Source organism: Brassica napus, chromosome C8, assembly GCF_020379485.1.
Source record: "Brassica napus cultivar Da-Ae chromosome C8, Da-Ae, whole genome shotgun sequence".
Lineage (NCBI taxonomy): Eukaryota > Viridiplantae > Streptophyta > Magnoliopsida > Brassicales > Brassicaceae > Brassica > Brassica napus.
The window spans coordinates 31,839,621-31,867,551 of record NC_063451.1 but is presented as its reverse complement, the minus strand read 5'-3'; the positions used below and the strand labels follow the sequence as shown (position 1 = coordinate 31,867,551).

Below are 27,931 nucleotides of genomic sequence, written 5' to 3'. Positions count from 1 at the left end.
GTCTGATAGCAAACGACACCAGTCAACTTTTTAAAAATTTACGTCAGCGCTTCCTACGTAAATTAAAAAGACACACTCAAATATTCTTTTCTCTTACGAAATTTGACTCCTAAACACAATTTATTATTCAAACTTACTTTTGTTTAAAATATAAAAACTAATCACTGCTACCTACGTCTTCACATCCTAAAAAAACAAAACTTAACTCACACTTTCAGAAACTAAAAACTCCAAATTTTAATAAAACATTACTTTAATTAAATATGTAATCCGTGCGAAACGCGGACACCGGCTCCAGTATAAATAAAAGGAACTGAAATGAATGAAACAAAACTAGTTATAGGAATAAAAGGAATGAAGTAGAGATAAAAAAATAAGTATGAATTGAATTAAAAATAAAATTAGGCGCTCCACTCATTTCATTTATTCTTCAACATTTATGTTGCTGAAAGATTTTTTTAAGAAAATGTTCTCTTTCCATTTATTCTAGGGGTGGGCGTTCGGGTATCCATTCGGGTTCGGTTCGGGTTTATTCGGGTTTCGGGTTTTCGGGGTTAAAGATTTTAGCTCCATTCGGGTATTTCTAAATTTCGGTTCGGGTTCGGTTCGGATCTTTGCGGGTTCGGTTCGGGTTCGGATAACCCATTTAAATGATTTTTAAAATTTTAAAATTCAATATATAGTTTCAATTTCTCAAAATCTGTAAATAAAATACTATATAACATATAAACTTGAATAACATATGTCAGAGTACCTAAACTTAACATATAAATTGGTTTGTTTGAATATTTTGATAGACAATCAGTAGACATTTCAACTATTTTTGGTGTTTTGAGTATATTTTATACTATTTTAGAAATTTACTTTTGAATATTTGTATATATTTTCAAGTATTTTAGACAACTTAAAAGTATCTTATATATTTTGAATGTTTTTAATATACATTGAATCTAAAAATAATTAATATATTTAGATATATAAATCTATTTCGGATACATTCGGGTACCCGAAATACTTCGGTTCGGGTCGGGTTCGGTTTCGGTTCTCTGGATACCAAAATTTTGAACCCGTTCGGATATTTAATCAATTTCGGTTCGGATTCGGTACTACTTTTTCGGATCGGGTTCGGTTCGGTTCTTCGGATTCGGATTTTTTGCCCAGCCCTAATTTATTCTAAAATACGTTTTAGGAATGCTTTATGAATAATCTTTCACTATAACTGGTGTTAGTTGTTCGGAATCAAATGGAATGACTCATTCCACGTATTCCAATTCCAAATTTTGTTGATCCAGTTGTAGCCATAGTAAGTGCTCTGGAAGTACCCGTACATTCTAGTTGTTAGTTTAACATAAGACGTCCACTTTGCAATTACAATAATATTTGTAATTTACATGATTATTCTGATAAGGTTGGAGACACAATAAACAAGATGCAAATTATACATATTTTCAGCAGAAAATTAATTGCAAACTACATTGATTTTATAAATAATTTTATTTATCTTAAATATTATTGGTCAAATATATTTCAATCATTTTTTTCAATCTGTGTGAAAATTTCAAAATGACACTTATTAAGAAACGGAAGGAAGATGTATTAAGGAATGGTATGGGTGTCAACATGATCTAGCTCGCTCAACTCAGCTCAGTAGGGGTGGGCGTTCGGGTACCCATTCGGGTTCGGTTCGGGTCTATTCGGATTTCGGGTTTTTGGGGGTCAAAGATTTCAGCCCCATTCGGGTATTTCTATAGTTGGGTTCGGGTTCGGTTCGGATGTTTACGGGTTCGATTCGGATTCGGATAACCCATTTAAATTATTTTTAAAATTTACAAAATTCATTATATATTTTAAATTACTCAAAATCTATAAACAAAATAATATATGACATATAAATTTGAATAACATAGGTCAAAATACCTAAACTTAATATATAAATTAGTTTGGTTTGAATATTTGGATAGAGAATAAATAAATATTTTAAATATTTTTGGTGTTTTGGGCATACTTTAACTATTTTAGTCATTTACTTTTGATTATTTGTATATATTTTCAAGTATTTTGGATAAGTTAAAAGTATCAAATATATTTTGGATGTTTTTTAATATACATTAAATCTAAAAAATAATTAGTATATAAGTTTATAAATCTATATCGGATACAGTCGGGTACCCGAAATATTTTGGTTCGGATCGGGTTCGGTTTCGGTTATTTAAATACCAAAATTTTAGATCCGTTCGGATATTTAATCAATTTCGGTTTGGGTTCAGTACTACTTTTTTGGATCGGGTTCGGTTCTGTTCTTCGGATCCGGGTTTTTTACCCAGCCCTAAGCACAACTCACAAAGAGCTCGGATATTTCATGAGTTAGCTCAGCTGATCTCATTTATTATATGAGCATCAATATGTAAACTCGAACTCAGATCATCTAGATCATGAGTTAAATGAGCTAACTCGCAATCAAATATAAAATATAAAAATTATTAAAATAATTATAAACTAAAATAATTTCCATAATATAATTTAAAATTAACCCAAAACATTAATATTAAATACTGAATAAATATAACACCTATTAATAAATTAAATCAAAGCTAAGTTAGTGATCCGAAAATCTATTCCATATAAGAGTCTTGAGATGATTTATTTTCAAAGTTTTCATCTATTTAAATCATAAATATATATATTCTGCATGAGAGTCTTAGGAATATTTTGTTTTAGTTTTTAATTCTAAAGATATATGATATGAGGATTGATATCAATATTCTTTTACATTTTCGTATATATTTATAACTTTTTGGTTTTACATTTTAATTTTAGAAGATAAATACGATTAATATAGAACCTATATTTTCTTACATAAGAGAAATAGAAATCATATATATATACATATATATATATATATATATATATGTATATATACATTAATATAAAAACGATGAAGCTCATGAGTTAGCTCATGATCATTAAAGATCGTTCATATAACTTGTGATCTAATTTAAGTTCGATCATTAAGCTCATTTATTAAATAAGCATAAAAACAATGATCATGTTCATGAAAAATCGAGCTCAGCTGAGTTAGCTCATGAGATATAACTCATTTTAATATCCCTAAGGAACGGATGGAGTATGTATTTGTACTAATAAAATAGAAATGTTGAACGTGGCATTAAATTTGTTTTATTTATAGGTTTAAATTTTAAGTTTTGGTAAATGTGGAATAAATTGAAAGAAGATGCCGCTTTTTTAATTTGTCACTTATTTTCTTGATTTTGAATATATCAATATAATAAAAATACGTCCTTCTCTAATACTAATATATTTTTTTTTTGGGTAGGAATATGGGAGAATGACTCCCAATTTATTTAAAAAAGAAACCCAAACTTCAGCTTACAAGACGAGTTTGTCGTGGCCGCAACGGTCCAGCAACATCCTCATGAACTAAAACAGCGACCTCAATCGGTGTCACAACAAAACTATGAAAACCAAATGGAAGAGAAAATGCAAGGTTAGCCAACCCATCGACTAAGCGGTTTGCTTCCCTATACACATGAACGAATCGGACCAGACAGTCCCTCGTCAAGAAGCCATGGCACAAGCATACCAGGAAAGACAGCGGATGAGTATCCCCCAATCCCTATCGTAAGAAACTCCATCACCATCATAGAATCGACCTCTACCTCCAGCCTTCTCACCCTTTTCTCCCAAGCAACCACTAAACCATAGTACACACCCCATAACTCCGCTAATGGTGCCATACAACTACCTATATTAATCGCAAAACCACCACACCACTCGCCTTCTCCTTTTCGCAGTGCTCCCTCTTCAGCCGCCAGCCCCGGGTTCCCATGTGATGCCCCGTCCGTGTTCAGTTTCATCCACCCCACACAAGGTGGCTTCCATCCCACCATTATCTCAACCATATGTCTCTCCTTTATGTGAGCATTCTCTGCTCTATTTGCTGCTATAACTCACTTCGCCAAGTCACGTAAGAACTTGACTCTATCTCTCCACAGTCAGGTATCACCAAATACATTTCCACATCTCCACTTCCATCCCCACCACATAGTCAAAGCGAATATAGTAGCCCACGGAATACCACCACCTGCATTGTTGTCACATAGGTTCTTATATAACCATTCCAGTAACCGCATTCTGAAGAAAACATCCCTTCTCGTTCTCGGAACAAATCTCTCCCATATACATTTTATCGCAGGACAATCATGTAACACATGTATTATAGTCTCAATTCCTCCTCTGCAGACCTGGCATAAGTCAGTCCCACTCAAGTGCCTTCTATGTCTCTCTGCATTCGTCATGATTACTTGGTTTGCCACTAGCCAGAGGAACATTCGAACTCTCTCAGGTGCTACAACGCGCCACATAGATCAAAAAAAACTCCCCATCTGCGGTCTTGGATTCTCATCTCTTGTAAGCAAGGCGTATGCAGACTTCACCGTAAACTGCCCATTCGGAGTCTGCCCCCATGCCAAACGGTCCTTTGCTCCAGTAACAGTATCCACTACTACTGCCATAAGCTCTAGTCTTCTCTCAGCTGTTACCAACGAGGTAATTCTATCAAAATCCCAACCTCCACCTTCCCCCCACATATCTCTAACTGTTATATCTTCATATCCTTCTGGAAGCCCTGCAATCACTTCAGTCATGAGTGGTTGGCCTGCTATACAACTATCCATCCAGAACCTGATATTTCTCCCATTACCAGTGACCCAGCTATAGCCCACAAGAACCACTTCTCTTATCCCCATTACCACACTTTTCCATGTTGACGAGCTAGAGCTACTCCCTACCATCCAATCTGTGTCATGTATGTCCCCCACACCGTACTTACTTCGTAAAACTTTGGCCCATAAGCTCTTAGTATCGTGTAACAGATGCCATCCCACTTTAGCTAACAAGGCTTTGTTCATATCTCTCGACACCCTGATCCCCAAACCTCCGGCCGCCTTTGGTTTGCATATTTTATCCCAGGAGACTAAGTGTTGTCCACTTCCCCACACAAAGCTCCTCGCTAGGCTATCAAGCTTCTCCAGTATACCCACTGGCATGCTAATCGTACTCATCGTATGCACCGGGATTGATGACAGAACCGACTTTGTCAATGTTACCGTTCCTGCAAGGCTTAATGTTTGTTTCTTCCATCCTGCTAGCCGTGAAGCTACTTTCTCCAGTACCTCCCCAAAAGTATCTTTATTAATTCTTTTCTGTAGTATCGACATCCCCAAGTATTTTCCCAACTCCTTTGTTGATGCAATACCACTTTCTCTGCTTATTCTCTCTTCTCTTCCTTTAGAGACATTATTGGAAAAGAAAATCTTCGATTTCTGGAGGCTTACTTTCTGACCAGAGGCTTTACAAAACTTCTCCAACACTTTCCTGATCACTCGAATCTGCGTCACCGATACCTCTGTAAATAGGATTAGATCATCTGCGAAGCAAATGTGAGATAGCTGTGGACCACCTCTTGACAATCTTATCGGTTTCCATCTTTTATCCTCCATTGCTTTCTCAATCAGTTGACGTAATCTCTCCATGCATAAGACAAACAGGTACGGGGAGAGTGGATCACCTTGTCGCAGTCCTCTTGATAGCTTAAACGGCTCAGATTTCTCCCCATTTCACAAAATACACATTGATGGACCAGACACACATTCCATAATCCTCTTGACCCAATTCCCAGACAAACTAGCAGCCCTTAGTGTATCTTCTAGAAAATCCCAACGCAGCCTATCATATGCTTTCTCCAAATCTAGTTTCAGCAGCATCCAACCCGTGCGGCCTTGCTTCTTTTTCATCGAATGAACAGCTTCCTGAACCACAACAATGTTATCCGCACTCAATCTACCCGGGATAAAACTAGACTGAGCATGACCAATCAGTTTAGGCATAAATACTCTTTAGTATCCCTACCATGGCCTTCGTGATAGTTTTAAACAACACGTTGCAGAGACTTATCGGTCGAAACTGAGTAATATACTAAGGTTTTGTCACTTTCGGAATTAGCACCACGAGTGCATCATTAGTATTCTCCGGCAACTTCCCCGTCTCAAAGAAAAGAAGGACAAACCTGATCACAGATGCACCAACTGTCTCCCACCACCTCTGATAGAAAACTTGTTGAAACCCATCCGGACCTGGTGCCTTGAAGCTGCCCATAGCTCTCACCGCTTTCTCTACTTCCTCCGCAGAAAACGTTTTATCAAGATCCATTTTCTCTTGTCTTGTAAACCCCACAAATCTCCTCTCCAATATCATTTGTATGTCTGTATCCACGTCTTCCAGAGAATATAGTTTTCTGAAATAATCCACCGCTAGCTTCTCAAGTTCTTTTGCATCTGACACCCACTGAGTTTCATCTTTCTTTAGCATCTCCACTCGATTTCACTTTCTCCTATTGATTGTCGACATATGAAAGAACTTGGTATTTCTATCTCCATGCACACGCCACTTCTCCCGCGACTTTTGGAACCAGAGCACTTCTTCTTGCTCGAGGACGATCTCAAGTTCTTTTAATAGCTCTCCCTCCTTTACCAAGATCTCATCAGAGAGGTCTTGCTCAATTTTGTCCTGTATCTCTGTAATCTTTATCAACAAGTCCTCTTTCCTTCTTTGGACATTTCCGAAAACTTCTCTGTTCCACTTTCGGAGTGTCAATTCCAACCTCTGCAAAGCCTCTCTTGGATCAATATCACGATCCCATGAAGCTGTTAGCAAGTCTTGAAACTCATTATGTTGTAGCCATGCCGCCTCAAAACGAAATGGACGTCGACGTGCATCACCCTTAACCTCCGGTGTGAGCTGTAGATACAAAGGAGCGTGGTATGATGCTAAGAAAGGTAAATGCCTCACAATTGCCTCCTGCCATCTGAGTCTAGACTGGGCACAACATAATATTCTATCCAGCCTCTTCGCTACAAATGTGCTTTCAGTTTTCCCCCTTTTCAATGTGAATTGATTGCCATGAAATCCCATATCAATCAGTAACATATCATTTATCCAATCACCAAACTTTAGAGAATCCTCAGACAATCTCCCATTCCCACCACTCCTTTCATCTATCCTCACTATTGTATTAAAGTCTCCCCCAAAGAACACCGGACCCTCCGCATTACGCAAAACTTCTTCTAAAGCAGCCCATAAGCCACTTCTATGGCTCGGTGAAGGAGCCGCATACACAACAATCAGATTAATCACCTCTGCTCAATTCCTGATTCGAGCATGTATAAACTGATCCAACGACTTGACCACCTCAAGCTCTCCAATCTCCTCCCTCCATAACAGCCATAAACCTCCACTCTGGCCACACGCATCCACCCGAAACGAGTTCTCAAACCCTAGACCACGACAAATCCGGCCTGCCGCTTCTCCACCAGCATGAGTTTCAAAAACAACAAGGATATCTGTCTTGAACTTCTTCACCAAATATCTAATCGATCTTCGAAATTGAGGTTTATTTGCCCCCCGGCAATTCCACAAAATGCACTTCATCAGATCTTTATAATCAATAGATAGAATCACCGGGGCAAAATGTTATGCCACCACACTCTTCAGGACTTCTCGTCCTTGGCTCGCACTAGCTTCTACCTCATCCAACTCCAGATTCTCCATCTCTGCAAGTTGCTCCTGAGCGTTGCTTTTATCGTACACATGCCCAGAATTCTTCTCATTTCTGTCTAACTCCCCATCTTCTACGAAAACACCACCTGGTCGGCCGACATTTTCCTTCTCTACTCGTAGTCTCTTCCCTCTCACCGACAGGCCACTCTCCCCACTTATTGGGCCAAACACCAAACCCCGCATAGGCCCAACATTTCTCAGTTTGGTCTTAGGAGAATTTGGACCTCTCATGTTGCTAATCTTCTTATCTTTTGGACCCAATCGAGCTGGTTGTTGGTTCCTTATGTTCTCATTCTTTCCAAACGAGAATTCCTTCCCAGTCTCTTTGCTTGCTCCTCCAGAAACTATATTAGTAGTATTCTCATTTTCTTTATTCTCTTCTCTATTCCTATTCTCCTCCACTTGTTCCTCCATATCCTCCTCCACATTCAACCCTCCAAACCTATTCGAAACCCTTATCTCCTCCGACATACTGTCTTGACGAGCCCCCCGACCTTTACTACCGATCAACGTCTTATTTCCTACCATCTCCCTACTTTCATTACTCCGCAGTGTAACTCCTCTCTGCCCATTCTGAGTTAGCCCTTTCCTCGCCTGTCTCACTGAGATAAAATCTGTATCCATACCTCCAACCTCCGTATTCTTTTGTGTCATGTCCACTGGAAGAACCACATTTATAGGAGTTTCCTCCAGTACCTTACGTGGGCATGAATAGGCTAGATGTCCATACATACCACATGACGAGCAGATCGTCGAGATTCCTTCATATGATACGCAGTACCTCTCACCATTAATCATCACTGTCCCTTTCAATGGCTTATTAAGGTTAACCTCCACACAAATTCTCGTAAATCTAGCTCTTTCAACTTTTAGCGTGGTGCAGTCAACCTTAATCGGTTTTCCTAACCCCTTGGCAATCCCCATCAGTATCGTTTTATGATAAAAATTAACTGGGATATGTGCTAAACGAACCCAAACCGGTGTCGTAACTATCTCATCCCTCAGCGGATCAAACTCAGGCGTCCATGCTTGCACCATAAGGTAACTCCCAAAAGCCCTCCATGGGCCACCTGATAGCGCATTCATATACTCCTCCTCTACTCCAAAACGAACCATGAAAAAATTCTTCGGGAGATCCATCACAAACATTGATCCCGCAGGTTTCCATAGCTCCTTCAGCCTTCTCGTTAAGCTCAATAATGGGATACTCCTCCCCAAGACCTTAACAATCATACATCTATTCCATAAACCATTCATAGCAATCAAAACGCTCCTCTCAAATCGTTATCACCGGTTCTCCATCCTCACCATTCGGGAACTCTAGTTTCAGATTTGATTCCACAAAAGACTCGTCCACAATCTCCTCCGGTACAGGCATACCTCCTTCATTGCACCCTAATACCTTCTTCACCCAAGAGTCTGGAGCATCCGATGGATCTCTGGGCGGTCTCCCATGCTCCCCGATCTCCTCCATATTCTCATCTTGCACTTCCTCACCCAAAACCCTAAAATCACCACCCAAAACCCTAGCCATCATATTTTTAAAACTCAGATACTTAGGCATCTATTCTAATACTAATATTTTACCCCAGTGTTGTTGACTTTAACTTGGCCCGGCTTCGATTATTTCTTAATTCTTTTTGGGTTCGATTTGTCACGTGCCACGTGGCAGAAAATATGTAGGTGAAAATGTTGAAGGCAACCACAGACACTACGGTTTTTACCGCCGCGAGTTAAGGCAGTTGAATTTGACCTTGATACGGCGTCGTTCACAAGCAAACTGGTAGCAACTAGCAAGCAAGCACGTACGTAACTCTAGAAAGAAAAAAAAAAACAAAAACAAAAATAATAAAATATCAGTTATCATCCTTATTGAAACCTAAATTAAATTCGATCCGAGACGGAAAAAAGCTCGACGAGTCGGCGGCGGAGTAAAACAGTCGGAGGAGCTATGGCGATGCAAACCGGAATCGGCTTATCAAGGATCTTTCTCTTAGCCGGAGCAGGTATTGTTTCTCAATTTCTCTCAGCTCATCTCTCTCTCTTTGTGCTTCACTACTAAATGGATCTTCCCTGTTTGTTGGATCGTAAGGTTATACCGGTACGATCATGATGAAGAACGGTAAATTATCTGATATATTGGGTGAATTGCAGGTAACTTTACATCAATTTTGCTTTTTATTTTTTTATTTCGTTTACTTTGAAAAAAAAATTGACCTTTTTTTGATTTGGTTTGTTTGGATTAGTCTCTGGTGAAGGGTATGGAGAGATCTGGAGAGGAAGGAGACTCTGATGTCTCCGATGCTATAGCTGCACAGGTTCGTCGGTTGGCTATGGAGGTTCGACAGCTAGCTTCGGCACGGCAGATAACGGTTATGAATGGAGTTTCTGGTGGTATGTAAAGATTCGAACTTTGTACTTGTTCTGACATATTCTGTCGGAGAATCTTTTTTTTCTTTTTCATCATTTGTCTTTCTTGATTTTATTTGTGTGTGTGTCAGCGAACTTGCAAGCACTTGCTGTTCCTGCTGCGGCATTGGGAGCTTTAGGATACGGTTATATGTGGTGGAAGGTGAGATGAAAGTTCTTTAATCTGATTGTGTCATGTTAGGGGAACTAAAAATATGGTTGTGTTTGGTTTATTGGTTAGGGACTCTCGTTCACTGACCTTATGTATGTGACGAAAGCCAACATGGCTACTGCCGTGGCTAACTTGACTAAGAATCTGGAGCAAGTTTCAGCGACCCTTGCGGTGAGTCTTGGTGTTTCTGGTGATTTATTAAAGTGTGGATCATAATCGTTTGGGTTTTGCAGGCTGCAAAAAGGCATTTAACGCAAAAGATTCAGAATATGGATGATAAGGTAGAGAAGCAGATTGATCTCTCCAAGGAAATCAAGAACCAGGTATGACTTACGATATAGTTTTTTTCTACTGGAAATGATTTATTAGCTTTCATTGTTATGTACAGTCATGGACCAACGAAATGTGATTTTGGTTATGCTGAACAGGTCACCTTGGCTCGTGGAGATATCAACTTGCTTGAGAATGAGTTGCAGTCATTGAATGATTTGATTAGTGGTCTGGTGAGTCTTTTTAAGTTTTATGAGCAATGCTGAAGATCCCGATATAATAATGAACTCAGCCGTCAAATATTTTAGTCTTTTGAGTTCATATCAGGAATTAGAATTCTCCTTTCTAGCATTTCATTTTCTTTTTGTATCTCTTCTAATGATTACTGTCCTGTAACATTTTTTTTTGCAGGATGGGAAGTTGGACACGCTGGAATACAAGCAGGTACATTTATCTTATAGCTGTGACTGTGAACCACATGAATTCTTATTAGCAGGCATCATTAGCCTTTGAAAATCAAATTATAATCATGGTTTGTTAAGCGAATCACCAACAAATTGGTAGCTCAGAGCTGATTTTGTTTTTGTTTCTGGTGGCAGGATGTCACAAATGTTTGCATGCTACACTTGTATAACTATTTTGGAGGCAAGAGCACTAAACTGCCTGACATGGTAGGGCTTCTCTTATATCGGATTGATCCCTCTATATGTCTATATTAACTTCCTTTTTTGCGTTAATGTGATATATTTTGCGAACTTCAATCTTACAGGAGCAGCTTCAACTGCCTGTAAACCAGAAAGCTCGTAATTTGCTTGGAGATGTTGGAACTAAGGTGTCTTTTCCTTATTTATGCCAGATTGAGTTTACTGTGCTTATTCAAGTTAAAAGGTCTTTGTTTGTTGATTGTCGTCCACTATGTTGCAGGGGCTGAAAAACTTTGCTGAACAACTGCTTATAAGCAATGACACAGAGGGAGGAGCAACCACGGTGAGAAGAATTGGTATAACCAGGGCCAATGACAAGTCGGGGCCGCTGTTATCAAGGTCTGGTGATTTTGCATAGCTCCTGTATATCTCTCAAGTAAGTTTTGGTATATGTATAGAGGCGTGACAGAGAGGAAATGTGAATGCAGGGTTGCTTCAGCTGGGTGTTGATGTGGAAGTTTCCTGATGGTGGTTGGCTTGCGGGATGTATATAAACAACAAAACTCTTATACTAAATTGTCTCGTGAGCTCACGGTAGAAAGGCTCTCTTATATTTATATTCGTTTGCTTGGTTTACCTCTCCTTCCGCTAAACTATATTGGGTTTGTACTTTGGGAATGTATTATCTTGAACTTTTTGTTTATTGACATGGACATGTGTTGGTGTCCGCTTTTTGGACTTTTGAAGCAAATAAAATAAAGTTGATGTGGGGGATTATGCACCTTGTGAGTGGGCAATACAAGCCAAATTAAGGCTTCAAATGGTAAAAGCAGTTCAAGCGGGACAGATCAAGCACCGATCAAATAATTTATTATAATTTATGAATGACAAAATCATTTAAAAACTATATATCATATATTAAAACAATAAAAATGACACCTAGATATCTAAACAAATATCTTAGATGTTATAGTATCGTCCGAAATACCTGTAAATGTTTTATAAGATGCTTATTCTTCTTTTATTTTCTTATTTAAAAAACTAAAAATTATATGACAAAAAATAATAGGTAGAAAATAATAATTTTGTATTGTTAAAGTTGTAAATAAAATAAAAATATTATATTCATAAAATTAGATAAATATATTTTTAAAGTTATGTGTTGTAACAAAGTTATTTATTGACCAAACAAAAAAAAAAGCAGATCAACACTACCAAATGTTGGCGGGTGAGATTTGCATGCAGATCTCCTGCTTTTTCCACAAAAAGACAAAAAATATTGAACTGCATGCAGATCTCCCGCTTGAACTGTTTTTACAAACAGAAAAGAGTGAATGGTAAATGCAGTGCGGGAGAACTGCATGTGCAGGAGAACTGCACTTGTCCCGCTCCTCCATTCGGACACTAAGATATATTATGGTTTCAGCGACTTATCTAGGAACGAATGGTGTCCTCGATTAGGAAACTAACACTAGTTTCTGTTTTGCTTTTATGAGAAAAAGATGTTTAAATACTAAATCATCATCGTATATATAGTACCAAAATATTAAGTTACTCCCACATTTCTGGAAAGTAATCTAATATTGATCCACTCGAAAATTTTGTATTCTCATTACCCCATTTCTTTTCTAACTACCCTATCATATTTTCATTCTCTTTATTACCATCAACTATCATATTATTATCTATTTCTCGCGGATCCCACACCTTATTTCTAATTTTAAAAATAAAAAGCGGACTCCTCATCCCACATAAAATCCATAATTAATTGGACACCTAACAGGCGGCCCCACACTCTATCTACCTCTCTCCGTCCCACCGCTGTCCATCTGTTCTCTTTTCTCAGATCTTGCTCCTTTTTTTCCAACCACCTGCGAATGCTTCTTCCCCTTCAAGTTCCATTGGCGTTTTTTTGAAGGTTCTTTTGACGAAAATTGGTACGATTTTTTCATGAAATTTTCATACTAATATACTACTTATGTTCTATGTGTTATGAGTAACAAAAAAAAGTAAAAACTTAGCTGTAAAAATCGTGAAGTTTTCAAAGAAAAATGAAAATGAAATTTGAAGAAGGTTCTCTTTTTTTAACACGATTTTGATAGGGAAAAAACATAAAAATGGTGTTAGACGATAATGTGGGTTTTGTAACACGTTATTTGTTGATTAAACATACTTAAACCGAATGAAAGATTAAAGTTTTAGGTATACTGGTATGAAAATGATGCTTGAGGACAATTTTGTATATTTCTGCTAATTTTTCACTGTTTAAAACAAAATAATACATTACAATATTGGTAGACGATATTGTGGGTTGTATAATACCCCATTGGTCAGTTAAAAGGGTTAAATCAACAAAAAATGAAAATTTATAGAAACTACTGGAATTACTAGTACTACTAAGCTAAAACATGTATTACTTGTATTACTAAATCGAGTATGTACCAAAGATCTTGGACAACCTAGATTATTTAAACGGTTAACTAATCATAATTTTTGTTTGAGGTAATCTATGACCTCTCCTATTACAATAATATGTTTTGATTACGGAGGACGTTACATCAAAGATGGGGGTGAGAGAAGATGGATCTCGGGAGAAGATGAAATTCACACTCTAGTGATGAAAACAGCCGTGGAAGAGATTGCGTATTCTAAATTGGTTGAGAGTATATGCAGAAAGATTAAGGCAAATGGAGATGGGATGGTGAAGATTAGTTACTTTCCAATGGTATTGTATTCGAACAAGCCATCATATATTTGGTGTGATGAAGACGTTTTGGGTTATCTCATGCAAGTAAATCATGATATGTAGAAGTGTTTTACATGTGGAGATCAGCAGCGACATGAATGATACATATGGTGGTATGTCACTTTCAGGAGAAGATGATGAAACTGATGATAGCTATGTTGGTCTTTCTGATGGAGATGATGATGAAACTAATGATAGCTATGTTGGTCTTTCTGATGGGACCGAGGAAGATGGAACTGAGCAAGATGGAACTGATCAGGATCATGAGAAGGATGGCGTGGTCGCACTTTACACAGCCGAACAACATGAAGACATTGAGATGCATGAGAATTTAGAGCATGGGTATGAAGGAACATAAGTAAGAGTGGAAGAAGAAGCTGCAAGAGCGGAAGTTGAAGCTGCAAGAGCAGGAGTTGAAGCTGCAAGAGCAGTAGTTGAAGCCACGACAGCAGTAGAAGAATAATGGGATGATGGTCTCGATTTGGTTAAGGGTCAAGAATTTAGAACTAAGGTAGCCATGCAAGTTCTAGTTCAGAGGGGTGCACATAAGAATGGTTTGGAGTTTGAAACATTTAAGTCCGATACTGTGATATTTGTGGCAAAATGTCGAGGAGCCAAAGAAGGTTGCAAGTGGTATTTGCGTGTAGCAAAGCTTAAGAATTCAGATCTTTGGACGGTTAGAACTTGCAACAAGTTTCATACATGCTCAGTAGTGACTACAAGTACCCTTAGAAATAGAAGGAGAGGCACACCACAGGTTGTCGCATCTGTTTTGAGTGAAGAATATCCCGGTAGATATGACCCACCAACACCAAATGATCTGATCAGTATGGTTACCCACAATGTTGGTGTTGATGTGTCATATGCCACAACATGGAGAGGAAAAAGGATGGCTGCTAGTGAAGTCCAAGGTACTCCGGAAGAGAGTTTTTCTATGATACACTCCTATATGTACATGCTTAAGTTGAAGAATCCTGACTCAGTAAGTTATGTTGAAGTGGATGCGGCGAAAAGATTTAAGTATCTATTTTTCGCATTTGGAGCTTCCATAGAAGGGTTCACAGCGATGAGGAAAGTTATCATTGTGGATGGAACACATCTTAAGCATGTTTATGGTGGAGTTCTGCTTGTTGCGATGGCTCAAGATCCTGATCGTCACCACTACCCTATCGCATTTGGTGTAGTTGATGGTGAGAAAGACGAAATTTGGACGTGGTTTATGAATAAATTGAGGTCGATGATCTCAGATGAAGGCGAATTGGTGTTTCTTTCGGATAGAAATGAAAGCTTGATCAAGTCAATACGTGAGGTGTTCCCAATGGCTGCACATGGGTATTGTATCTGGCATCTGTCTCAAAATGTCAAAGGACATGTTTTCAACAACAGAGACGCTTGCACAAGTAAGTTTACAGAGTGTGCACATGCTTATACAGTGGCTGAATTCGATGATCTCTATGATGCCTTTTCCAGAAGGTATCCTTCTGCTGCGGTGTATCTGGAGAAAAGTGTTTAAGTGAGAAAATGGGCAAGATGTTACTTTGAAGGAAACAAATACAATGTTAACACAACTAATGCGGCAGAATCCATTAATGGTGTTCTTCGGGAAGCGAAGAAATTCTTCATGCTACCGATGATTGATGTTATCATCAAGAAAATGACTGAATGGTTTGACAAACATAGGAAGAAGGCAGCTGAAATACCAGTCACGAAGAAGCTTGTGCCAACAGTGGAAAAGGAGTTGTCAAAAAGATGTTTGGAAGCGAGGTGTTTAGATGTTGTTGAGATAAACAGCTTCCACCTTGAGTACAATGTCAATGGTAGTGACGGAAAGATTTATACGGTTGATTTGGCAAGAAAAATGTGTACCTGCAGGTGTTTTGATATAGACAAAATCCCATGTGTTCATGCTGCTGCTGCTACCAAGTTCTTGAGCGTAGGAAAAGATCTTCATCTACAAGAGTTTTGTTCGAGATACTATTTGGTGGAGTTGTGGGCATTGGCATACTGTAGGACGATTTATCATGTTCCTCATATGTCTGAATGGGTCATACCTGATGAGATTCTAGCACTTAAAGTTCTTCCCCTGGTATATGAAAAAAAGAAAGGACCCACTCAAAAGCAAAGGTTTCCATCAGCCGGAGAATCTCGTGGACGAAGAAGAGGACGCGGAAGGGGAAGAGGCAGGGGCAGGGGAAGGAGAGGCGGACGTTTGTATGAGTATTTTGAATGTGGAAGTACTTCTGCCACCACTGAGTAACATGAAAATCTTGTACTAGGTAACACTGCACTACTCGGTACTATCGGAACTACTATGTGTAATATGAACTACTAGGTACTACTAGGTACTACTATGAACTACTATGTGTAATATGGACTACTAGGTACTACTATAGACTACCTAGGACTACCTTGAATTACCTTGAATTACTATGTAGTATGCATATTTCTAAGAACCTTTGTTTTCGTCTTATTATTTATTTTTAGAAAACATATCTCATATATTACGAGATTATATGGTCATATTTGTGTTTATTTGCCAAATTAGACATAGAATACTCTTAAATTCTGAAATTAGTTGAAAACCTCTCATTTCTATAGAAAACAGCCTTCTACTTCTATACTAATGTCTTGATGGGAAGACCATAATGAGATGAAATTCAGAAAATACACATTTTCTGAAAAAATTTTATGCTAATGTGTTATATATAATTTAAAATTGTCTAAATACATTTGTATTATTAATAAATTTAATTTCTTGAGGTTGTATTACTAAAAAATGTTCTAATTTACAAAAATATTACTATGAAGAATGAAATATTACTACTTCCTTGAGTACTACTACGAGTAAGATAATATTAATTTAATATTCAAACATGTTTGTTTAATATTATATTTTACACGTTTTAGACATGTGCCATTTTTAATTTTTTCTTATATTTTACACGTTTTGGACATATGCCATTTAATATTATATATCATGTTATATTTTTTCTTTTTCTTAAAGTGTTGACAATATTTTTGTCTTAGTAATACATAATAAACCTAGTACTATAAGTGTGTTTTCATAAGATTTAGATTGTCTTGTCCTCAATTGGGCCAAACCTGCTGCAAGACAATCACACAACACAAAGCATCCTACATAAGAGATAGCATTCAAGTTTTACAGACCAGCAAGCAACAAAACATAACATCTTACATAAGTTCACAACAAAGCCGAAATAAATACTAAACACCCAAAATATTTTAAGCTTTTTGTCTTCTAAGCCTTTGTTCTAGGCTTCTTCTTGCCCCCTTCAATCTCATCAGTGTTAGCTTCAATGAAAGGAGTGGAAATCCACTGTGAACGTAAACGTATCCTTTTGTCTGTTCTGGCGTTTCCTGTTCTGGCGTAGTGGACTTCTTTGGTTGAGTAGCCTTTCTCGGTCTACCCCTCAGCTTAGGAGCCTGCTTCCTCAACGCCATTTGCTTTGGCCTATGCTTGACCCCAGTTCCAAAAGGTTTGGCTGCTCCCTTGTCAGCTTCCTTCGTTTCACAAGTACTGTCTTCGTAGACAACCATCTACCACTCTTGCTTTTCTTCCTCAGTATATTTTTCAGTCTCTTTCTCGGGTTCTTCCACCTCATCCTCCACCATTTCTTCAGCCTCTTTTTCAGGTTCTTCCACCTCTTCCTCCACCATTTTTCCAGCCTCTTCCTCAGGTTCTTTCACCTCTCCCTCCACCATTTTTTCAGCCTCTTCCTCAGGTTCTTCCACCTCTTCCTCCACCATTTTTCAGCCTTTTCGAACAACTTCTCTGGTGTTGTAAGGACTTGTCTCTTCGCGGCTGCTGCCTTAGTCCTACCACGTGGTGGTGTAGGAGTTTTCTCGGTTTCAACTTCAACCCGAGCTTCTGTTTCAACCTCTTCTTCAATCTCATTGGCTTCATTCATCTCAACCTCATCTTGAACCTCATCAGATTCTTTCTCAGGTATTTTTTCATTCTCAACCTCTTCATCCTCTTTTTCTTTGTCTTCTTCAGCTTCTGCTTCAGGTTCAGGTTCTTTCTCTTCCTCAGAACCTCTATCGTCCTTCTGAGCCTCTTCTTCACTCTCTTTCTCATCCCCTTTTCATTTGTCTTCTTCAGCTTCTGCTTCAGGTTCAGGTTCTGTCTCTTCCTCAGAACCTCTATCGTCCTTCTGAGCCTCTTCTTCACTCTCTTTCTCTTCTACCACCTCTGTATTTTCAACCATATCTGCATCTTCAGGTTCTTTGGTTGTTGCGTCCACTTCATTTCTGTCATTCCGCTGCCCACCCCAGTCATAATCCATGCCTTGGTAGTCGAAACCCTCATTGTTCTTGTTATCCTCCTCCTTCTCTTTCATTTCTTTCTCAATGCCATCAATCCTCCCGTCCAATGTCTCCACCTTCTTGACCTTCTTTTTTAAATAATATTGGCAATCTTCAATCTTCTCAAGCTTCTTCTCCATTACCTTCATCCTCTTACACCTCTTGTTCATTTTCTCCACCTTCCCATTCACTTCACTCAAACATGTCATCAACCTCTCTTCAAACCCTTTCAAAACGTCTTCCAAACTTGTATTAGAAGAGGATGCTTCTTCATGCACTTTCCTTTTGTCTTTCTTCTGAGGAAACTCCCTTGCAGCCACATCAGCCACATCTAACTCATAGAGTTCTTGTCAAAAGATAGGCTTCTCCTTAACAGGCAGCCATGTGCTCCACAAATTACTCACGCCTTCTTCATTTTCATAGTCTAGCTCCCTATCCATTATGCGTACCATGAGAGGTTCCTCATCAACAGTAGGAACAAGAACACTATCAATAACCTGAAAATTTATACCAAAACAATATCAAACACATAGTATCCCACTCACTTAATAAAAACAAAACAACACTCAACACATACCTTAATTTCTCCAAGTGTGTCGTATAAATCCGCAAGAGGATAACCCTTCATGCTGTTACTTTGGAACCGCTTTTTACACATCCTCAGACACTTACTCATACAGCCATCTACACCTTCTGTAAATCGTGCTTTCGGAGCTGGAATACACTCAAATGCCAGGATCTGATTGTCAAAGCAAAACACTCAGAGCTGATTCTCGAAAGAAAAAAAAATCATAAGAAGAAGTAAAATTTACCTCCAAAGGAATTATGAACCCGAGAAAGTTGACATTATTCTTAGGTTTCCCTTTCAGATGCTTCATCACGCGAGTGATGGACCGGAGAGCATCTTCAAACGTCAACCGACCCCAAGGAAAGATTTTACAAACCTCCACATCGTTGACGACTCTTAATATGAAAGGGTCAAAAGGGGCATTATACCTTCCCTTCCCTCTGATAATCGTGCCTAAGAAGTAAAGCACCGCCCTCCTGAGTCGATCCCCACACGCACCCATACTCAACAATTTCTCTCTCATAGATATCTTCGTGATCTCCTTATGTGATTTGAAATGCATGTCTACAAACGCAAAGCTTCCAATCTTCTTATACTTAGCCGGGTAGTCATGACAGTCCAATCCCGACATGAGAGCATGCTCTCTCATTGAATACCGAATGGGCACTCCATTAACAGCAAACCAAGCTGTGTCCTCTGACTCGTGTAAAGGAACAATGCGCAGTAGAAGCATCCACATACCATGCAGCTTCAAGTTTGGTTCATCGGGCATGTGGAAAAAATGGCAAAAATGAGGGTGGTTTTCAAACCACTCCAGCTCAGGCTTAAACCTAGCCTTTTTCAGGATCTTCACCGTCGCGGTCACATAGCACTTGCTCTGTATCTTACACGTCTGGGTGAACTCGGTGTTCTTGAAACATAGCTCATCAGGTGGCAGTGGTTGGCACTCTTGTAAACCAAATAAAAATTATATTAGCGTTTATTTATTAGTTGTACTAGTCACACTAGTAATACACCAATACCAATTTTTTGGGAATAATTTACCTGAGATGATGCAGACTAATGATCAGACTCCTTTCCGCGTGCTGACAGATCATCACTATCATTCCCTGTTGAAAGCTCTTCTACATGCTGCTCTTCTACAGGAGCACTGTTTCTTTTTGTGGACTTTCTCTGCTGAGATTTTTTTCCCTCGACCTCGGCCTGCCATTATCTATAGCCTCTCAATATCTTGATCCCCTGAATATATATATATATATATATATATATACAATAAACGTTTAATAACCACCAAAGCTAACAAACCCATTCAATGAAATATCTACAAAATAAATCATTGATTCTTATAGTATCACGATCTGCTTAATCTCAAGTCATTCCTTCAAGTATTACATCTTCAAACTTTCAAACATTCAATCCCGAAAACAATGACTCCAAATCATTGACAACAAAACAGATCATTCATTTATTCTTCCAATTTAATGAGTTGTCTGATCTCAAAACCCAAAACCATTCATTCAATAATAAAACTCCAAGCAATCAATTTGATCACTACATCACAAACATTCAATCACTCAACTCGGTTTCACATATCAAACATTCTATCACCAAAACAGTTAGTCTTCAATAATCACTAGACTTATCTCAATTCTGAAACCAAACTTTCAATCTCTATAACCTCAAAACCAAACGTGTCCAAGTTTCAGTCTCTGTAATCCACATTCTGAAAAAAAATCTGAACCTAACCGATTTTCAACCACAATACTTTCAAACCCACAACAAAATCAATCAAAAATTGGAGAGAGAACGTACCTTTTACACGGAAGAGACGAGAACGAAAACAAGAGATGAAAGATGAAGTCTAGGGTTCCGTCGATTTCGCCGCCGACGGAAGGAGCGCGAGAATGGAATACGCCGTAGGAGAGCAGGAGCAGTTGATTCGATCAATTTTTTCGGTTGATTTCGTCAGATCTAGGGTTATAGACTGATTTGGGGAAATGATGAAATCAGAGTAACAAGGAAGGGCACATGGGACTAAGGGAAGACCAGAGAAGAAGCAGTGAAGGAAGCAGTGAATGCGGTGGGTTTCATTCGTCGGTTCTAGGATTTTTTTTCAATTTTCAATTTTAGAAGAGAGGGAGAGACGACAAAGGAAGAGAAAAGGAAAAGGAACGCGCAGATCTGGTTAAAAATCCGGGTTATAGTGGACCGAGTCAAATAGTTTAGGTTGGACCTTGTAAATACTTGGTTTCATTAAGGGCAATTTCTATTTTCACCACGTTCTTGATTAAAATATATTAAAAAATATATTATTTTTAATTGGTGGGATAAAATAAAATAAGCATGGGAGTTAGTGGGGGCAATCGAGAATAAAGTCCCACATTTTTTGAGTTATATATATATCACGGGCCAATATTCTGTCACCCTCGAACTAATTGTATTCCACTTAATGGAAAGTCAACAAATTAAACGATTTGCTTGGAGATTTTAACTGCTCAAACATTTTTTAAAATTCAAATAATTTTGTTTTTGTAATTTTGTTTTAACTTAAAATATTGATGATGTATGTTTCCATCAGTGTTTTTAAAACCGGACCGACCCGATGGTTGGACCGGGTTCGACCATGAACCGGTTATATAGCCGGGTTGGTCTAGTAATTGGTTCGACCATGAACCGGCCACATAGCCTGATTATATTTCAAAGTTATTAAACCAATAAAAACCACTAAAACTATCGAAAATCTATAAATCATCCATAGAAACAAGAAACTAATTTATATTTATAATATTTTATGTTCAAAATTGATTTATATTTTAACTATGCATCATGTTTACTAATTTTACTTTTATATTTACATACTAAAAAAATATTAAACCATATTATTGAACCAGGTTTGACCCGGTCGAACCATATTGAACCGTGACCCAAAATATTTCCGGTTCAGCTTCCGGTCCGGTTTTAAAAACACTGGTTTCCATGCCAATAACCATATAAATTTACGGGATTTAAAAGCTAATGGCACTGTTGTCTTATATGAAGAAAATCTAGGGGACCTAAAAAAAGGTTACATGTTTTACTAATATAGATTCCATTCCAATAATATTATTATTGGTCCCGTCATGAAAAAATAATTGAAGAAGGAAGAATTGAAGACTTGCAAATTGCAGCGATATATAAATAGACATATGCAGCAAGTATCTTCTTGTTAGGACAAGAGCTAGAAGGGAGTCAAATGTCCCCATGAGTTCCCTTTAACGCTTCATGAACACTCCAATCACATTTATTTTTCTTAAATTTTTAATTGAATTTTGAATACAACACTGAAGTGTTTGGGGGGGGGGGGGGGGGGGGGGATTGGTGCCGTTCTGGCGTTGAAGTGGTCGCACCGCTTCTATGTTTTCTTTTAAATTAGTAGTTTTCTTAGTATTCCAGATGTTTTAATGAATTGTCTTTCTGTCTTGTGAATTTCTTTGAGAAGCCCCACATAACACATTCTTTCAGAAGCGGAAGAAATTATTCCAAATGGTAAGCAAAATTGAAATCTAATTTCAGTTTTTCTCCAGCTTTGGCAGTATCTTTACCACCTTTAAATGGTTGGTTGTCAATTAATTAATAGTGAATATATCCTAACTCCATATTCAGCTCGTTCTACCATACCTCAAAGATGAAGCTCTTATCCGTTTTAAGATTATCTGTAAGGGCGTCTCGAATGAGGTTGATCCACTGATTTGTTCCCATGGCATCATTTTGATGAAGGGAATACATGTTAGTGTAGTCACTATATATAGAGATTGTTCTACCGAATTCAAACCATTTTGATGAAGGGAATACATCATTTAGTTGTTTTGTTTTATGGGATGAACAAGATAAAAATTTTGTATCATAGGACGTCATCATTGCATTGCTATATATGTTTGTACTATAGTATCTCATTTCATTACTAGATACTTTCTCTCCCCTTGCATTACTATTTTTTTTTGTAGTTCTATGTCTTGTTTCGTGGTTATCCCTTATATATTAAAAGAGAAGTATTATGACATATTTTTGTACACTACAAGAAAACAACGGTATTCTGACGGACATTCCGACGGAAAATGAAATCCTCGGAATTTCCTCGGAATATACCGACGGAATTCCGAGGAAATATCAATCCGTCGGAATATTCCGAGGAAATTCCGAGGAAAAATGTGTTCCTCGGAAAAAACCGATGAATTCCGAGGAAATATTATAGGGATATTACAAAATTCCGAGGAAATTCCGACGAACTAGTGATCGATCGATGCGTTTTTGGACATATACCCATCGATCGATCACATTATTACGCTTTGGTCCATCTTAGTGATCGATCGATGCGTTTTTGGACATAAATCCATCGATCGATCCGTTTATAAAAAAACATTCGAGATTTTGAAACCCCAAACACTAGTTCCTCGGAATTTCCTCGGAATATTCCGAGGAAATTCCGAGGAACACTTGATATCCTCGATCGATCGATGGGATAATCTCATCGATCGATAACATTGTTACGCTTTGGTCCATCTTAGTGATCGATCGATGCGTTTTTGGACATAAATCCATCGATCGATCCATTTATAAAAAAACATTCGAGATTTTGAAACCCCAAACACTAGTTCCTCAGAATTTCCTCGGAATATTCCGAGGAAATTCCGAGGAACACTTGATATCCTCGATCGATCGATGGGATAATCTCATCGATCGATCACATTGTTACGCTTTGGTCCATCTTAGTGATCGATCGATGCGTTTTTGGACATATATCCATCGATCGATCCGTTTAAAAAAAAATTGACGTTTTGAAACCCCAAACACTAGTTCCTCGGAATTTTCTCGGAATATTTCGACGGAATTCCGAGGAAGAAAAGGGTTTCCTCGGAATTCACTCGGAATATTCCGAGGAAATTCCGAGGAAATAGGGTTTTTAAACCGAAAACAACGTTTTGCGGTTTGAATAACACCTATATAACCTTTATTAAGTGTCTTACGTTCATTATGAAGTCAAAAAATTGTTCCTTACCCTATAATAAACACTTTTCCGATTGTATGAACGAAATCCCCACAACATAAGAAAAACACTTATACACTTTAATGAACGGTAAAGGGAATACTTACAATTCGTTTTGAAATTTGTTATTTCATGGTTTATGCTCATCTATACAAAGAATCCTCAATGGTATGCATTACAATTGTATAAGAAATGAAATAAGGCAAAAAAAATTGATGTTTTGAAACCCCAAACACTAGTTCCTTGGTATTTCCTCGGAATATTCCGAGGAAATTCCGCGGAACAATATAAATTAATAGAAATACATGCACAGGATATTCTTTTACCTCGAATTAATGAAAATATTCCGAGGAAATTCTGACGGATATTTAAGTGGCCGTCGGAATTTCCTCGGAATATTTTCATTTAACCGGGCAAACAAGCCGCCAAATATTTCGCGAAAATTGAAATTGAAAATACTGAGGGAATTCCGACGGAAAATATCCGTCGGACCCAAGGTTTTATAAACTCTAAACGCATCTTCTTCCCCATTTTTCTCTTCTTCCTCTCCGGCGATCTCTCTCTCCTTCTGGCGTTCTCCACCTTCTCTCGCGACGATCTCTCCGGCGAATCATTTCCATTCTCTTACAAATCATGTAAGGACCCTATCCCACTCTCTTAGGTCCTATTTGTTAGGTTTTTAAGTAGATTTGATGATTTTAGAAGGTTTTTGATAGATTTTTGTTAAGGTGATTGGGTAGGATTGTGATTTGTTGTGTAATAGGTTTAGAATTGTAATTTGGTTGTGTTGAATTGATTTAGAACTTTTTTTATAAATTGTTCATTATTTTTGTATTTACAAAACGTTTTTTCTATATAAATTCGATTTTACAAAACGTTTTTTGTATATAAATTCGATTTTTGGATTTATAAAAGATGATTTCATATTTATAAAAATATTTATATTTATTAAAACTAATTTTGTATTTATAAAACATTTTTTTGATTTATAAACACTATTTTTTTATTTTTGTATTTATAAAAACTATTTTTAAATATACAAACCGTTCTTTGTATATAAATTCGTTTTTTGGATTTATAAAAGATGATTTCATATTTTGCATTTATAAAATATTTTTTTTTGATTTATAAACACTATTTTATTATTTTTTGTATTTATAAAAACTATTTTGTATTTATAAAAAGATGATTTCATATCTATAAAAATATTTATATTTATAAAACTAATTTTGTATTTATAAAACATTTTTTGATTTATAAACACTATTTTATTATTTTTTTTATTTATAAAAACTATTTTTTACTTATAAAAAGATGAATTCATATTTATCAAAACTAATTTTGTATTTATAAAATATTTTTTTATTTATAAAAACTATTTTATTATTTTTTGTATTTTAAATATGTTTTCTATTTCAATTTTAATTTTATATTTTCGAATTTCAATTTAAAAAAATAAATTTATAATATATATTTTTTTTTAATTTTGAAAATATTCCGAGGAAGTTTATCCCTCGGAATATTCCGACGACATCTTCCTCGGAATATTCCGAGGAATTTTCGACGAACTTGTGGTTCTCGGAAATTCCGAGGAAATAGGGTTTCCTCGGAATTCCGTCGGAAATTTCCGAGAGATTTCCGAGGAAATAAGAATTTTCGAGGAGTTATTTCCGAGAATTTTTTTCGTCGGTATGTCGTCGGAATAGCGTTATTCCGACGACATACCGACGATTTTTTCCCTCAGTATGCCGTTGTTTTCTTGTAGTGGTAGCCACGTGTCATCATCACAATCATTCCTAGAATATTTAAAAAAATATGTTGGTCCATATAAATATATAATAAGCTTTTTATTAATCTAACCATAAATTAATCATGAATGTTCTTCATTGTTTCCTTAAATAAAAATCACGGAATTACCTAATGTGGCTAAATTATATATGACAGTTAATGATTTTGAATAATAAAGATTTGATAAAAATTAGTCTATTCTCCATCATTTTTTAAAATTTTAACTTACTAAAATAAATTAAACAACCACGTTAACTATATAATAAAAATTTAGATTTTTTCGTATATATTATATTTTAAATTTAAAAAAAACGACTATAAATGACTAAAGTTGTTAAAAACTCACCATTTAAATTTTTGTGATCCATGTTTAAAATTTCTGTTATAACAAGATTCAAATGATTACGAAATTACATAAGTAGGAAGTCTCATTTAATAAATATTATATATATGTATATTAATATTTTTTAAACGAAATTATATACCATATAAAATACATAAGTATTTTAGTTTCAAAATTTGCTTTGAATTTTTTTGATAAACATTTTGAACAAAATTGACAACTTAATATTTAGATTTTAAACTTTGCATTGAACTTTTTTAAAATTATAAATTACTAAAACTATTAAACTTCCCACAAATTGTTTATTGTTATCACTGATTTAAAATTTTTGTTATAAAGAAATAAAAATGATCAAAAATAATAGGGCTGGGCAAAAAACCCGGATCCGAAGAACCGAACCGAACCCGATCCGAAAAAGTAGTACCAAATCCGGACCAAAATTGATTAAATATCCGAACGAGTTTAAAATTTTGGTATCTAAAGAACCAAAACCGAATCCGACCCGAACCGAAGTACCTCGGGTACCCGAAATAGATTTATATACATAAATATATTACTTATTTTTAAATTTAATATATATTAAAAACTTCCAAAATATATAAGATACTTTTAAGTTGTCTAAAATACTTGAAAATATACATAAATAGCCAAAAGTAAATGTCTAAAATAGCTAAAATATATTAAAAACACCAAAATGCTTGAAATATCTATTGATTTTCTATCCAAATATTCAAATCAAACCAATTTATATGTTAATTTTAGGTATTTTGACATATATTATACAACTTTATATGTAATATATTATTTTTTTATTGATTTTGAGAAATTTAAACCATATAATGAATATTAAAATTTTTAAAATAATTTAAATGGGTTATCCGAACCCGAACCGAACCCGCAAAGACCCGAACCAAAATTTAGAAATACCCGAATGAGGCTGAAATCTTTAAATCCGAAAATCTGAAACTCGATTAGATCCGAACCGAACCCGAATGGGTACCCGAACGCCCACCCTTAAAAAATAATATAAGTATAAAATATTTTTTAACAGATGTCAATATTAAAAATGTACTATATATCTATGTTAATATCATTTAAACTTAAATTTATACCATATAAAATGGAAAAAAGTGTTTGTATGAATTAATAAAATTTATCTATGTATTTGCACCAATTTAACTATATATGTAATAGTTACTAAATTTTTAATTATTCAATATATATTTAATATTTCATATTATGTAAAAAACATATAATACATAAAAGTAATTATATATAATATTCATTCCGCGCAAGGCGCAGATCTTAACCTAGTATATATTAATCTAGTGTTTGTTCTTATTTCATTACTACACTCTTACGCAGTGTCACATTTTATGGTTACTTGATTTTGGTATTGTATTACATCATTTCAGTACTATCTTACTATACATGTCTAGTCTCTCGTTTGATTTCTTGATATGTGTCTAGTCTCTCGTCTCATCACTTGCTATTATACTTGTCTACTCTCTCTCGTTTAATTACTATATACTTGTCTAGTCTCCCGTTTCATCACTATACATTTTTTACACAAGTGGCTTCGAGATTCCCTTATCATTCTCAATTGTTTGAAACATTGATGAGGCTATTCGTCTCTATAAGGCGTCTGATGCCAGAGACGCCCAACAGGAAGTGGTAATCATTTGTCAATCAAATATTATTTATAAAGATAAGATTACGTCGTTTATACGGGTAGTCATCGTCTCATTTCCCTCAATTAGTTAATTAATGTATTGATACTCTTGCTCTTCTTGACTTGATGATCTGAAGTGAGGAGTTTGTTAAGGTTTACAATGAGATAAATCCCACTGACCCCTCTTTGAGTGATCTTGTTGGAAAAGATGGTCTTCCGTTGTATTCTTTGCTCGACCATGTTCATCTTGCTGGAAAAGATGGTCTTCAGTTGAATTCTTTGCTAGACCATGTATGTATCATTTCTTACCAAGTTGTGAGTCAATTTTTTCAAAA

General features: G+C 36.5%; 4 protein-coding genes across 4 annotated transcripts; 2 read left to right on the top strand and 2 right to left on the bottom strand.

Annotated features, from left to right (window-relative positions):
- Positions 1 to 6,399: 6,399 nt before the first annotated feature.
- On the bottom strand, positions 6,400 to 9,169 carry LOC106430443. Its single transcript, XM_048766918.1, has 3 exons — positions 8,927 to 9,169; positions 7,563 to 8,856; positions 6,400 to 7,214 (listed from the first exon to the last, which is right to left on the bottom strand). The coding sequence occupies exons 1-3, from the start codon at positions 9,167 to 9,169 to the stop codon at positions 6,400 to 6,402; spliced, it is 2,352 nt and encodes a 783-aa protein (XP_048622875.1).
- A 236-nt stretch (positions 9,170 to 9,405) lies between these two features.
- On the top strand, positions 9,406 to 11,907 carry LOC106430467. The gene is made up of 12 exons (XM_013871253.3): positions 9,406 to 9,641; positions 9,728 to 9,789; positions 9,882 to 10,029; positions 10,137 to 10,207; positions 10,286 to 10,387; positions 10,450 to 10,539; positions 10,645 to 10,719; positions 10,898 to 10,930; positions 11,086 to 11,157; positions 11,256 to 11,318; positions 11,411 to 11,529; positions 11,619 to 11,907. Exons 1-12 carry the CDS (start codon positions 9,587 to 9,589, stop codon positions 11,638 to 11,640), a joined length of 912 nt encoding a protein of 303 aa, XP_013726707.1. The 5' UTR covers positions 9,406 to 9,586; the 3' UTR covers positions 11,641 to 11,907.
- A 2,486-nt stretch (positions 11,908 to 14,393) lies between these two features.
- LOC106430444 (protein FAR1-RELATED SEQUENCE 5-like) lies at positions 14,394 to 15,389 on the top strand. Its single transcript, XM_013871235.2, has one exon. The coding sequence runs from the start codon at positions 14,394 to 14,396 to the stop codon at positions 15,387 to 15,389; it is 996 nt and encodes a 331-aa protein (XP_013726689.1).
- A 2,191-nt stretch (positions 15,390 to 17,580) lies between these two features.
- LOC125591969 (uncharacterized protein At3g43530-like) lies at positions 17,581 to 19,542 on the bottom strand. Its single transcript, XM_048766917.1, has 5 exons — positions 19,015 to 19,542; positions 18,780 to 18,941; positions 18,603 to 18,699; positions 18,039 to 18,533; positions 17,581 to 17,978 (listed from the first exon to the last, which is right to left on the bottom strand). The coding sequence occupies exons 1-5, from the start codon at positions 19,540 to 19,542 to the stop codon at positions 17,581 to 17,583; spliced, it is 1,680 nt and encodes a 559-aa protein (XP_048622874.1).
- Between the last annotated feature and the right edge of the window lie 8,389 nt (positions 19,543 to 27,931).

Bases quoted from the DNA above. Each gene is read 5' to 3' on its own strand.
- LOC106430443 (XM_048766918.1), bottom strand. From the start codon at position 9,169: ATGGCTAGGGTTTTGGGTGGTGATTTTAGGGTTTTGGGTGAGGAAGTG. The intron at 8,857-8,926 runs GTGATAACGATT...ATGATTGTTAAG, and splicing joins ATGGTGAGGATGGAGAACCG to GTCTTGGGGAGGAGTATCCC. The intron at 7,215-7,562 runs GTGTGGTGGCAT...GGAATTGAGCAG, and splicing joins AGGACGAGAAGTCCTGAAGA to AGGTGATTAATCTGATTGTT.
- LOC106430467 (XM_013871253.3), top strand. From the start codon at position 9,587: ATGGCGATGCAAACCGGAATCGGCTTATCAAGGATCTTTCTCTTAGCC. The intron at 10,720-10,897 runs GTGAGTCTTTTT...TTTTTTTTGCAG, and splicing joins ATGATTTGATTAGTGGTCTG to GATGGGAAGTTGGACACGCT. The intron at 11,158-11,255 runs GTAGGGCTTCTC...TCAATCTTACAG, and splicing joins GCACTAAACTGCCTGACATG to GAGCAGCTTCAACTGCCTGT.
- LOC125591969 (XM_048766917.1), bottom strand. From the start codon at position 19,542: ATGCCCGATGAACCAAACTTGAAGCTGCATGGTATGTGGATGCTTCTA. The intron at 18,534-18,602 runs GTAATTTGTGGA...TCTATGAGTTAG, and splicing joins TGAAAATGAAGAAGGCGTGA to ATGTGGCTGATGTGGCTGCA. The intron at 17,979-18,038 runs GTTCTGAGGAAG...ACAAATGAAAAG, and splicing joins GGCTCAGAAGGACGATAGAG to GGGATGAGAAAGAGAGTGAA.
- LOC106430444 (XM_013871235.2), top strand. From the start codon at position 14,394: ATGCAAGTTCTAGTTCAGAGGGGTGCACATAAGAATGGTTTGGAGTTT.